Below are 14,409 nucleotides of genomic sequence, written 5' to 3'. Positions count from 1 at the left end.
TATATATATATATTGCTACTGTTTGGAACATTCAACTTTTATCCAAATTTAGCCTTCCTAGAGGGCACCTGGCATCTGGGGCAAGAAACACTGAGGAAAATGGTGTCGGCTGATGCCTTTATACCCCAGAAGCTCTGACGTCGGGGAAAGTGCAACATCAGCCGAGGCCAGACCCAGACTATGGAATCCGGCCGATAAAGGGCTGCCTGAGGCAGGACAAACCATATGTTATGACTGCAGGTGCATACCTATCGGACATCTACATTTATGGTAGGTACAAAACTGTACTTTTCTGAACTTCAAGCACTCTCTATTAGGCCCCCATATTTGGTCTTCTACCCCAACAGGGTGTCTCTAAGAACAAATCCATCCTTCCTCTCGAAGGTCTGTTCCGAGGTGAACTTGAAGCAGTCCATTGAACTTCCCACTTTTTTCAGGCATCATGTCAGTAAATTGGAATACATGTTGCATAAGCTTGATGTTCAGACAATTGAGATTTTATTTGGACAGAACAAAAGAATTCAGAAAATCAGATCAACTATTTGTTTCCCATGCAGACAATAAGAAGGGCCTTTCGGTATCCAAAGTTACGTTGTCCAAATGGCTTTCTGATTGTATAAAGTTTGCATATTCTTCATCCCATCAACCTTTAGAACCTTTAGAACGTGAAGTAAAAGCTCATTCTACCAGGACTGTTTCTACGTCCGTAGCTCACTCAGCTTGTTTACCTTTGGACACCATTTGTGCAGCTGCTACTTGGTCCAAACCTCATACGTTTATTACTCATTACAAAGTGGACAGGGCTTCCTTTGGTTCCACCATTCTCAGGAATGTACTCCTGTGAGCCGCCCAGGATTAGGGTGCTACCCACGTGTAAGAACAAAATGGCGAGATTGAACAACTTCACATAAAGAAGTTCTGTTCTTACCATAACGTTCCATGTGAGTTGTTCATCTCGGCTTTGTTCTTACACTCCCTCCCACCTTCCCCCTCCAAGTTCTGGAAGAATGGGTATGGTTGGTGGTCTGGTTGATCTTACTAGTATCCTCTTGTCAGCCAGGTTATCTTTTAACTAATTGTAAATAGTTACTTTGTTATATTGGGTTGCTTAATTGTGCTTCTTGCTGGGTTCAGCAAACTAGATCTAGGGTTTGGCAGCAGAGCATCATGGGATAGGGACTGTGTCTCGCTTCTCAGAGGTCTAGAGCTTTGAAATGGATCGGCCCCGAACCCACGTGCAAGAACAAAGGCGAGATGAACAACTCACATGGAACGTTATGGTAAGAACAATAACTTCTTTTTCACTCCACTTCACATTATATTCTGGCTACCCTTTTATTCATTTTTTTTCAATTACCCTCCCTGCCAGTGGGAACATTGTCTTCAATGCTAGTATATTTTCCTACTTCTGCCTCTGTATAATTGCAACATTATTGCAGAATAAATCTGCAATTATTTTTTGCCATTCTTCATGCAAGCTTGCCCTGGTTTGAACGTCATTGTTGAGCATGAAATGTACCTAGCTCTTTTGTTAAGTTAACTGTAGTATGATTTGCAGAATTTGTGACATTTCATCAAAAACTATTTAGTCAATGTTATATTTATTTGTGTGTGTATGCATTTTATATATGTCCGAATCACAAAACGTCAAACACACCTACACGAAAGCGCTTAACATCGAAAAGCACTACCGTGTATGTATAGTTCAAAAAAAAAAATCTACATTTCTGCAGGGGGGCTTTGCCCACTCCACACACTCCCTACTTTAATATTCTCACTCCGAGATCGCACTACAGTGGGGAAGGGAATTTTCCCTTACCCGCACTCTAGTCCAATCTACGAAAGAGGCACACATACACAGAAGCGCTTTTCGATGTTAAGCGCTTTCGTGCATGTGTGTTTGATGTTTTGTGATTCGGACATATGCTAGTCGAGCATGTGTCTGGATCCTAGATATATATATATATATATATATATATATATATACACACACACACACACACACACACACACACACGCACACAACACAGTATTTAAGTATGTATATACGTACATATACATATATATATATATATATATATATATATATATATATATATATATATACACGTATTTATTTTAAATGTTTATTCCCTCTGTCTTGTTGAGCATCAAGTGTCTGTCTAATAAATTTAAGCTTGTTCTTTTCCTGCGGATGGTGATTTCACTAGGAGGAGAGTCATCGGGGGGGGGGGGGGGGGTAGTAGTATAATTTAGGTAGACATCAGGGAGTTTGTGCTCCTGTTAACATCCTGGCTTTGAAAGCATTTTTGTGAATGTAGGTTCAAACCCTGTCTTTGATTCGAGATATAGGTTACTTGCATCACTGCTGGGTCTCACAAAGCTCTCTTCACTGTACCCATAGCAACTGCATACTGTCATGCCCATGTTAATGAAGGCTACCACCAGGCAGTGGCTTGATGAGGTGTAAACCTGTCCTATGATTTCTACTACACCACTGCCCCTCCTCAAAGGGATTGTGGCTATGCAGTTCCTGCTGTACTGCACCCCTCCCTCCCAGGATGGTCGTGCCCATCCTCCATCAACAGCACCATTGCATGTTTGAGCTAATAATCGATTTGGGTCACCTGGGTTTTAGTCAGGCCTTTATCTTTGTACACAAAAGGCAAACACACAAACTAGGAATCCAAAAAACCAAAGGCAAGCAGGAACAACGTAAAAACAGTTTATTGTAAGCGCTTTCGGAAAAAGACTGTGCTTTTCCTTCTTCAGACCTCAAACAAACATTTTCAAATTCTTATAAAACAGCCCTAAAATGTCAATTAATTAATCAATTAGGCTAAGAATCAAATTTTAAAGTAAAAGATTCAGTTATTTAAACCTTTCCAAAGACAGTTGTTTACAATTACACTAAACAGCCCTTGGGTTACAGGAATCCATACTAACCTACCTAATGCATTTAAATACAATTCTAAAACTGTATTATATTTGATTCAAACAATTATAAACCCAAAATCAAATATATTTAAAATAATTTTAAAACAAATATAGCAATATAACATACTAAGCGGTCTCCTGGAACAACCACATGTTCAATTTTTCAGTTTCATCTTTTCAAAGAACAAAACTTAAAACATTTCATCGAAACTGTTTCATTCAAACCCGGGCTTGAGGTAGAGATTTTCCTTCAAAAATCTGGGGTAGCTATGGGATCTCCCTGTGGTGGTAGTTTCGCCAATTGTATAATGGCTCATTGGGAGACCACCTTCCTTTGCCAAACAACCATGTTTAAGGAAAACATAGCTTGGTACACAAGGTACCAAGAAGATATGTTCATTTTGTGGGAAGGGTTAAGTGAGACAGTGGAAAGTTTTATTGAACTAATCACCGCTTCAACTAGCTTTTTAGAGTTTACCTTTAACCTACAACTTGAAAGCATCAATTATCTTGATATCAGCATTTATAAGGATGTTGTTGGAAATAGATTTAAGAGTACGATCTATAGGAAGCCCACCTATTCCAACTCCTTTCTCCACTTTTCCAGCTGTCACCCTTACCACCAAAAGAGAGCAGTGGTTAAGGGGCAGTTGGTGAGGGCAGCCAGAATGATTTCAGACGAGGCTGATTTCATTGATGAATGTGGCCAGCTTGAAAGAATGTTTCTCAGGAGGGGATATCCCTTGAGTTTAGTTTCTAACATTTCTACAGAGGTCATTACCAAACTGCAGACTGGCTGCTTTAAGCCATTACTAGGAACAACTGGAAGTTTGGATGAGGGAGCTTCTCCTGCTGAGGAGGAAAACCTCTCCTTATGCAACAACACTAACTGTCACTCCACAAGTTTTATTATTACTTACAATTTGGACCACTCTTTTATTAGGCAAACTCTATACAAGAATTGGATTCTTATTATGGAAGATCTATCTTTATGTAAAGTCCTTGGGAACAAACCTAAAATCACCTTTAGAAGAGGGCAGAATCTAAAACAGTTGTTGCAATATTCAACTAATCCACCCCCTAATAATAAAAACAAGGGTATGTTTAAGTGTGGAAGGTGCCAACAGTGTAAGCATTTAAACACGAATTCCCATTTTGAAATTAGGGACAGGTCTTATAAAAGCAATAGCAGATTTTCGTGTGATACAAAGGGAGTGGTGTATTGTGCCAAGTGCCAAGCCTGTAACGCTTTCTATATCGGTAAGACCGAAAGAAAGCTAAGGCAACGCATCTACGAGCATATGTATGCTGTCGGTAAGAGGGACACAAATAACGCACTGGCCAGGCACATTGGTGATTTCCAGACCACTCCTTTAAGTTTTCAGTTTTAAAACATATTAGTACAGACATTAGAGGAGGGCCCTGGCAAATTAATTTGGAAATTGAAGAATTAAGATGGCAAATATCCACTGCAGCATATTTGCCCCCGGGTTTGAATGAAACAGTTTCGATTAAATGTTTTTTAAAGTTTTGTTCTTTGAAAAGATGAAACTGAAAAATTGAACGTGGTTGTTCCAGGAGACCGCTTAGTATGTTATATTGCTATATTTGTTTTAAAATTCTTTTAAATATATTTGATTTTGGGTTTATAATTGTTTGAATCAAATATAATACCGTTTTAGAATTGTATTTAAATGCATTAGGTAGGTTAGTATGGATTCCTGTAACCCAAGGGCTGTTTAGTGTAATTGTAAACAACTGTCTTTGGAAAGGTTTAAATAACTGAATCTTTTACTTTAAAATTTGATTCTTAGCCTAATTGATTAATTAATTGACATTTTAGGGCTGTTTTATAAGCATTTGAAAATGTTTGTTTGAGGTCTGAAGATGGAAAAGCACAGTCTTTTTCCGAAAGCGCTTACAATAAACTGTTTTTACGTTGTTCCTGCTTGCCTTTGGTTTTTTGGATTCCTACTTTATCTTTGTACACCCCAGGCATTGATACCTATAGTTAAACTCTGATCAGAAAATATAAATAGAATCTTATTCTATCGAATGGGAACAGCAGTAATTCCAAAAAGCGTTTTTTTTCTTATAGAGCCAGCATTCTTGCACCCCACACACCCCCACATTTCTAAGTGTACTTACTAGCACTGATATCACACATCAGTGTAGGCAAGGGGAACTTATCTACCCACGCTGTTTTGCGATCTTGTAACATTGTTCATGATGCCAGTATAGCATTGTACTCTTGACAGCCCCCGTGTCAAAACATGCTATGCACAGGATTGCAAAACAGTCATGATATCAGTATATTCCTTACCTGCATTTAATTCATGCAGTATATTCCTTACCTGCATTTAATTCATGCAGTGAATAATAAAAACAATTTGATACAGAGGATCTTGCTATGACTTCAATTAAAGGACATTCAGCTGACTGAGGTGAATCTGATTTGTATTATGTCAAGCTATAAACAGACACACCTAGAGTAGTACTTTTCTTTTGATCGTTTCAGATGGAATATTTTTTTTCAAATGAGTATTGATATTGTGTTTCAGTCTTGAGAACTTTGCATAATTCCCTAATGACAACTTTATGTAATTTTTATAATTGTCTGGTCATGATTAATTTCGTAATTGTTATCCACCCTAAGGCTGGTTCCTGACCATTAACCAGCCCACCTACTGAGTTAACAAACCTGTTGCACTTTCCCTTTAATTTATTCTTGTTGTTGTTGTCTGCATCTCATCTTCACATGTACACATTACATAAGGTAAATTATGTATACGTGAAACAAATTTCCAGAATAGAAGATAGTTTGAAATACATTATCCACACAAGTATGTTGTTTCTAACTTTGTTTATTAACTTTCAGGATTGGATGTGGCCTGGATCGCTTGGAGTGGGATAAAGTTTCTGACATTATTGAAGATGTTTTTAAGGACACAGATATTAACATTACTGTTTATACTCTCTGACAAAAAGTTAACTCCCATCAGCAACCTTGAGATTCATTCTTTCTGCTTTTACCTACCTTACCTGCTCTTTCTCTTCAGACCTACCACTGTTTTTTGTAAAGTTGGGAAGATTGAAACAAGTGTTCAAAAATCAGCTATATGCAGTTAAAAGAACGTTTTGTTTATTAGTCCGGTGACAGGTGAATATTTGAAACTGTAAAAAATGTACATTATATAGAATTTATTTTTCTGAATAATGGGTGTACATTGCATGTAGATGTAATTTTCTTTTTGTATTCCTGTCTTCTAAATAGCTTTAAATGGCATTTAATTTGGTTTAGTACATTAGCTGACTCGAGCCCTTTCTTTCATTGGTCATTTTCTTTTCTGTTGGGTATTTTTTTATTCAGTTAATCCCCCCACCCCTGTTCCTGCACTCCCCTACAGCACAATCCATGTCAGAAGGATACTGGCAAAGATTGGCTGAAATCACTTAGTGCATGAACTGTGGTCTTCTTGAACAGGGTGTATGACTTGTAACATCTGACATTATGAAAATTCCAGAATCTGCAGATTTAATAAGAAAGCACTTTTTGCATTGATGTGGTCTGTGAATATTTAAGAAAGGTAAGAGCTGTGGCTATTAAGGACTTATAATCCCATTGCTGTCTGGATCTCCTTATGTCTTCAACACATCTTGCATTGATAATGCTTCACCGGTGTATGTTTGTATGCGTTGGACAGTGCAGTCGAAACCCTGTTAGAAATGTAGCACTAACTTTGCACATTCAGATGAGGCTTCCGTATATGAGCCATAGTTAAGTCTCTGGTAACTTGGCCAAACACAATCTGCGCCCTTGAATATGGTTGCATGTTGGAAGTGAGGGTGCTGATTGAGAGCACTGCTGTATTCAGTACATAGCAACATGCATGCCTCCTGCACATGGTCCGTCTGCATGGCACATATAGAGTGATGACGTAGTACAACTCACTTTGGTGGGAATTAGTTTGTTATTACAGCTTTTACTGTATGACAGTGGTGGTAGCTTTTCTCCACACTGTTTCAGATAATTGTTCTGTAGATATTCAATTTTGATAAGAGTTTATGCTGCACTGCATGAAATTTACCATTGTGGAAACCACTTTCTTGTGTAATTTTTTTTGTATTTCTTGACATGTCTTCTGTTTCTTGTATCTGTACGTGTGATGGTATAATACTTCCTGTCCCTCCATTTCCAGAAGTAGATCCCTGCTTGGTTAAATATCCCAGTCATCTAATAATCCATCCCACCAGCTAGTACCCATTTGCCACTGTTGTACCAGCCCTTCACAGTCCTTTTCTGAGAAAGCCAGTAGTATAATAGTTTTGCTCCAGCCCTTACCTTAAAGTGCCAGCAGTGCCATAGTTTTGGGCAGTCCTTACCTTACTTTGGTAGCTATCAGAATGTCTAATGTAATGGCATCACCCAGAATGTCAGTACTGAGGTAGCCTGGCACAGTTTTTGCCACACAAATCCAGGACTGAGGTAGTCTGGCATATTTCTTACCTCACCAATCCAGTACTGCATTTCTTAACCCACAATATTAGAAATAAGGTAGCCATGTACAGTCCTTAGTCTAGCTAGCATGCTAGTACTAAAGTAGCCTTGTTAAGTTCTTACCCTGGGATGTTATTACTACTGTAGCCTTCACTATGCAGGCCTTATACCATTATGCCAGTACTATGGTATCCTTGCTATTGTTGATGTCAATGCCCCAAATTTAGGTGCCAATACTGGATGCTTGGTCTTGCAGTCAGGCAGATGTGAGTGTTTAGTGTATATTGCAGTTCTGGTGCTTGGGGATCCACAACATATTATCAGGTTGGGATTTGGGTAGAGAAACAAGAAGAACCGTTTTTAACTCCACAATATATGTGGTATTGCAATGACTGTTGGTCATCCCTTTGAGGTGCTGTAGCAAAACCACTCCATACCCTCCCCAAAATAGGAGTAATGATTTTGAGCTGCCTTTCCTGGTTGGCCTTTCTGGCTATCCATGCTTATTTCCAAGCTTCTGTGTCATCCTTACATTTGATTTATTGTACCATGTTACTGATGCATGAAACCGGTCTGAAAAGTGTGAACGTGTCCCTTCATGACTACAGTGTCTTATTTACCTTTCAACACTTTACTCACAATGCATAGACTTGAGCTGTAGTAATGGTTGGTTATTTCTGGACAGACTATTTCAGGAAGCGAGTCACTCTTATGTGAAAAGAACTGAAACGTAATTCTTATGGGTGGTTGGTGATATATTCTTGTTGTATGATGGACACAAAGGAACCTTTGTAGAGTAAGGATAAAAAAAGATAATCAGACTAATGAACCTAAGGTTTTACTGTTTCAAGTGTAAAACTAGGTTTGTAAACCAGTGAGTAAGAGTTGTTTCACAAGATGTAAATGGATTAGCTGGCTCAGATAATGGTAAGAGTCTTCACTGCTGCCACTGACTCTTATGTCAGTAGCTATATTACCTTTTTTTGATGTGTGCATGACCGCATACTCCATAAAGATTGAAAAAGTTAAAATGATTTGTTTCATTAATAAATGTCATTTACCAACAAGGAACACATGCTTGAAATAATTGTGTGCGTCTCTGGGTGTTCCTTAATACTTTGGTTAGGAGGTGTCTACCTGCTTTCCCTTCCAGTGCTGTACTTCTTCTGTAGTCACAGTTATAGTTTGAGAGCAGAGTACAGAGTACCATAACTTGTAATGGTCACTGTACACTTTCTCTTGTACTTTTAATTTGGCTTCTTTGTAGTCTAAATCATTTTGAAATATCGGTGCCATCGATGACTGCGTTGTGCGTATTGCATTTTACTATCTTGACAGAATTTTCCCACCTGGCCCCACTCCCTAATCTCCCCTAGGATTCTACTGAACACATATTCTGAAATGGAATAAGTTTCTGTAGAATCTCCAGTAACTGTGACCGATTCCTAAACGACTCTGCCCATCGTGCCAGCTAAAACCAGTATAGCTGTCTGTTTGCTTAGTGTTGGGGAATGCCATGATATTGTGGAACATTCTGGTCAGTGTACCAGTGACACTAATGCTGTATCCACTTGAGTGAAATTGCACACTTGGTGCAAGGGGAAAGATTTGGTTTGCATTTCCCATTACTTGTGCAAGTTACAATGAACCACAGTTGCAAAGGGCACACTTACACACAACTTTGAGCATTTATTATGCTATGTCTTATGTTGTTTTATCTGTTTGCTGAATGAAGTAGAACAAGACTAAATTATTTGAGAGGGGGACAGTAAGGTTGTCCACCAATATAATTGATGTTCTCACTTTTATTCTTCATTCTGCTTTTGAAAGCAGGTAGTAATTCAGTAATTTTGAACAGTAGAGCTTAATGGTTGCTTTGCAAAAAAAAAAATATTTTATCCAAGACTTGGAGAGGTGTGGAACTGTGAGTAACCAGCTTTTCAAAAAGGAAAGATAATTAAATTATTTTAATTATTTCAGTTCTGCTTAAATATTTGAGTTGCACTTATGCTGACCTGTGTAGTAATACTACTTTGTACTTTTCTGCTGTGTTCTGTTTGCATTTTTTATAATTTTTTTCCTGGGATCTTAGTCTTGTATTTTAATTAGCAAGTGTGGGAAGATTGTGTTTCTGCCTTATTCTGTACTTTTCTTTCCGCAAGTAGAATTGTTTGTAAAAGCTGTCTGTATTTTAAAGCCTGCCAGGCCATAATCTTGTAGTTAGAGTTGTGTACTGCTGCCAGATTTGGAGCCTCAGTCATTTATTATTGCATTGTTTCCATAAACAGTCTTACTGGTAAATTTTTGCATAGTCTGGTGCTTTAAACTGTAGTAGGTCAGTAGTGAAGAGAATTGTCAATGCTCCAGTTTGGGCTTCGTTGCTTTTATATTGTGCTCATCTTTTATCTGCTTAAAGTTGCATTCTCTGTCTACCCCATCCATAACTAACACAGTAAGCTAATGTTTCTGAAATAGCTCCATTATTGCCTTTATTTAATTGGATGCCTCTCTAGCTAGCCTGCTTATTCTACCCAACTGTCCCTATCCTTTTGCTGTCATTTTATAAGACTGTGTGTCTAGTCTTCACCCCTTATGAAAGTCTCTTTCTCCCTCCTCTCTTTTTTATTGCTATTGACTATTGTATAAAACTAAATAACTGCAAAGCATAAAACATACACAGGAGCAAAAACAGCAGCCAAATCCAGTCTTGTCAAAACGCCAACAAATAACCCAAAATGTAATAATAACAAGAGGCAAGATTTTATTTCACAAGTAAGCGCTTTCACCATAAGGCTTCTTCAGACTTTAAAACCATTTAAAAAGCAGTTGTTTAAATAATAGTAAAACTCATGCCATAGGTTATTTCAAACACATGCTAAATGGTAGCAATTGAATATTTAAAGCAAACATATTCATACAATAAAAGTGTATAAAACCATTAATATCATAAAAATATATATTATGAATGTATATTTGCAACCCCTTCCTCTATTTAGGTCTGAATAACCTTCTTCTCCGAGAGAATGTTTGCAAATAAACTTTATCATTTAGACCTGGTGATCTATCCGCTCTACAGCGGATAATCCATCGCAACTCACACTCTCTGGTATAATTATCTATATCACCTCCTCTGATGCTGGGGGTGATAATTTGCATAACAAAAAAACTTAAAACAATGCAGTGCACCTAACTGCTTATAATGCTTGGCTAAGGCATTATGTTCAGTGCCAACTCTTATATGGTAAATATGTTCTCTAATACGTTCACGTAATTGCCTATTGGTTTTACCAATATAAAATGCTGTACATGCCAAGCACTTTAGCTAAGTAAACAACGTTGGTACTCCTACAATTGGTTTGAGTACTAAAACGGAATTCATAGCCAGAAACAGGTTGCTTGAAACTACGACCTGTGTCAATGTATTGACATTGATTACAAGTATTACAGGGTCTTGTATTAAAACTAGGTGTAGTACAACTAATATTAGTCAACCTAACTGGATAATTACAAAGCATTCGCTTCAAATTTTTCTTATTTTTATATCGAAACAAAGGTCTATCACCCACTATGGCACTGATGTCATCATTTAACAATAGGGTATCCCAATGTTTCATAATTACATCTCTAATGACACCCACATCGCTCGTATAAAACATAGGTATTTCCAAATTATTTGTTCTCTTCACCTGTTGGGTATGAACGTCGTCACTACGACCCGAAAAATACGGTCGTGCCCTTGTTGTTCTTAGTTCAGTCACTAGGGTCACTGCCTTTTCTAAATCTCCTTTATTGTAACATCTCTCAATGAAACCTGTTCTTAAGCTCTAACACCTCTTGATCATAACCTTCAGTTGTTGGATTTAACCTAGATGCCCTCATCATCTGTCCTTTTACTAGGTTATCAAAAACATACCTAGGGTGCATGCTGTGTCTGTGAAGTAGGGTATTCCTATGACATGCTTTCCTATGTACAGAGGTATTTAATAACCCATTTTCTAATCTCATAACATTCACATCCAAAAAAGAAATGTTGGATGTAGAGTAACATAGACTAAACTTAAGGAAGTCCGTGGTATTATTAATTATGGAAACAAACTTCAAAAGGCTATTTTCATCCCCCTTCCAAATCAAGAAGAGGTCATCCATGAATCTTCTGTAAAACCCTACATATTGCTGGAAAACTATATGGGGAAATAAAAGTTCTTCTTCCCAATCAGCCATCACTATGTTGGCGTAGCTATTGGCACAAGAAGTGCCCATAGCTACGCCATCTTTCTGCAAATAGATTTTCTCATTAAACATAAAGACGTTGTTGTACAAAACCGTTTCTAAAAATAGGGCCAATAAATCTATTGTATTATTCCCCAGGTTAGACTTGCTGTTGAAATACCGTTGTACACTAGCTACTCCCAAATCGTTGGGGATGACCGTGAATAAACTTGTAACGTGTAGTGTTACTAGAATATAATGATCATCTTCTTTTAAACCTCTCACATAATCATAGAGATCAAGCAAAAATTGTTTGCTATCTCTCAAAATCACAGGATTCGCCTCCACAACTGGTTTTAAATAATGTTTCAGGTAAACTGAAAAAGGTTCAGTTAACCATCCTTGGCCAGCAACAGTGGGGCGCAAAGGTGGATCAGATGTAGATTTATGAACATTGGGCAAACCTTGACTGACAGGTATAAGTGGATATTTCACTTTCAAGAATTTAAATAAGTCAAATGTTATATTATAGCTTTTAACCAAATCATCTAGCATGTCATACACCCTAGATATTTTGTTAATTACTTCTTGCATGTCAAAGCTGGAATAAAATATATCTTCTTCCAGCATTACCCTCATCCTTTCAAAATGATCCTGTTGGTCCATCAAAACAATAGGGCCTCCTTTGTCAGCTGGCCTGACAACTATCGAATGGTCATTACTTAACTCGAAATGCCTTCCTCTGTAAAAAGGACAAATTGCGTTTCTTTACCCTTATTCCTGGTGTTAGAATTATTAGCATAATAAGTGTGTAAATCATTCTCTACTAATCTGGAGAATATATCCAGAAGGGGGTGTAGCATGGGAGTGTAGGTACTAGGACCAAGAAATGTGGCACGATGAACATAACCATCACTATCGCGGTCATTTCCATAGCTTCCAAACTCTAATTTTTAATTGTACATTCCGTACATACATTTTAATATCTAAAACGACAGTTAAATCACTAACACTGGTTGGAATAAATGTAAGACCTTTATTAAGAACCTGTTCTTCATATCTGTTCAAAGTCCTACTAGAAAGATTCACAACTAAAGATTCTCTATTTTCTCCCACATCTTTTTTAAGGTAGGGCCGGAGTATTCTCCCGACCCTTACCGTTTCTGCTGCCCCCTTCTCACTGATCTCTGTCTCCCTTCCCGGTTGAACAAATCTATCGGGAAAGGGCAATGGGAGTCCTTCCCCACTGTAGGTATACCTGTATTTACAGGTTGAGTACTGTTAACCTTCCTTCTTACCACAGGCTCACAATTACGGGTGGTGGATAAAGATGTCACATTAACAGGCCCTTGTTCTTGGGTACTGACGACAATATTAGCATTATCCTCCTGTACTGTATTACATTGTACTGCAGGAGTGTTAACATTGCTGTTATCAAACACTCTATCATTATTACGATTAGTAACTTCATTGCTATGCTCATTATTACGTACACTCACTGTATCAGAATTAAAACATGGTCCTTTTGTAAACACAAGATTACTGTTTTGTCTCGGCCAAGTGAAAACATGGCCGAGTTTAAAATCTTTAACGTCCCTGGAAATCTTATTTCTTTTTTGTTCCAAGAGATGTTTTTCAAATAATAATACATTGTCCATGAGTCTTTCAAGTCCCGTTTCAGCTCGCAACGTTGAATATTTAGTATTAATTGTATTATAAAGTTCAGTGACTTTCCTCCGCAGGATTTCCTCTTCAGGACGATAAAAATCATTAAGCAACTTCTGCTTTTTTGGTTATTGCTCGTTAGTTGGTTATTCCATCGCGAAGGGAGAATGGCAGACACTATGAATAATGATGTTGAGTTGCAGTATACATTGGAGAGACATAGCACTTTGAACCGGAAATCATTTAGATTCCAGGACTGCGTTACTGGTATGAATAATTTACTGCTTGCATATGAACCCGACGTAGATCATGAAGTAGATTCCAATGACATGGAGAATTGTGCTGGACTTGGCGATGACCTGAACAGGTTAGAAACTGATTTTTTAAAATTAAAAAAGTTACAACTACAACACCAACATTTTGAGGCATGTATTCAAAAACATATAGTACCACGTGGGCTACGCATTTTAAAAATGCCCACTACTGGTAGTTTACATCCTGAGCTGCTGTTTAAGTGGCAGCAGCTCAATCTGGAACTCAGTTTCAATTATATGAAGTTGCTTAATGATTTTTTATCGTCCTGATGAGGAAATCCTGCGGAGGAAAGTCACTGAACTTTATAATACAATTAATACTAAATATTCAACGTTGCGAGCTGAAACGGGACTTGAAAGACTCATGGACAATGTATTATTATTTGAAAAACGTGTCTTGGAACAAAAAAGAAATAAGATTTCCAGGGACGTTAAAGATTTTAAACTCGGCCATGTTTTCACTTGGCCGAGACAAAACAGTAATCTTGTGTTTACAAAAGGACCAGGTTTTAATTCTGATACAGTGAGTGTACGTAATGAGCATAGCAATGAAGTTACTAATCGTAATAATGATAGTGTTTGATAACAGCAATGTTGACACTCCTGCAGTACAATGTAATACAGTACAGGAGGATAATGCTAATATTGTCGTCAGTACCCAAGAACAAGGGCCTGTTAATGTGACATCTTTATCCACCACCCCTAATAGTGAGCCTGTGGTAAGAAGGAAGGTTAACAGTACTCAACCTGTAAATACAGGTATACCTACAGTGGGGAAGGACTCCC

The 14,409-nt window shown here is 37.8% G+C and overlaps 1 protein-coding gene across 2 annotated transcripts in view; it reads left to right on the top strand.

Annotated features, from left to right (window-relative positions):
- OARD1 (O-acyl-ADP-ribose deacylase 1) overlaps positions 1–8,502 on the top strand; it is a 360,480-nt gene extending 351,978 nt beyond the window's left edge. For both annotated transcript variants that reach the window (XM_044076493.1, XM_044076494.1), the window contains one exon: positions 5,816–8,502. In XM_044076493.1, coding sequence (XP_043932428.1) covers positions 5,816–5,918 — 103 coding nt within the window. In that variant the 3' untranslated portion in view covers positions 5,919–8,502. The remainder of the gene's footprint in view (positions 1–5,815) is intronic.
- The last annotated feature ends 5,907 nt before the right edge of the window (positions 8,503–14,409 follow it).

This window comes from Protopterus annectens, chromosome 7.part0 (genome assembly GCF_019279795.1).
Source record: "Protopterus annectens isolate FY-2018-M chromosome 7.part0, PAN1.0, whole genome shotgun sequence".
NCBI lineage: Eukaryota > Metazoa > Chordata > Ceratodontiformes > Protopteridae > Protopterus > Protopterus annectens.
Note: the sequence above shows the minus strand (reverse complement) of the source record. Positions and strands in the feature narration are given on the sequence as shown.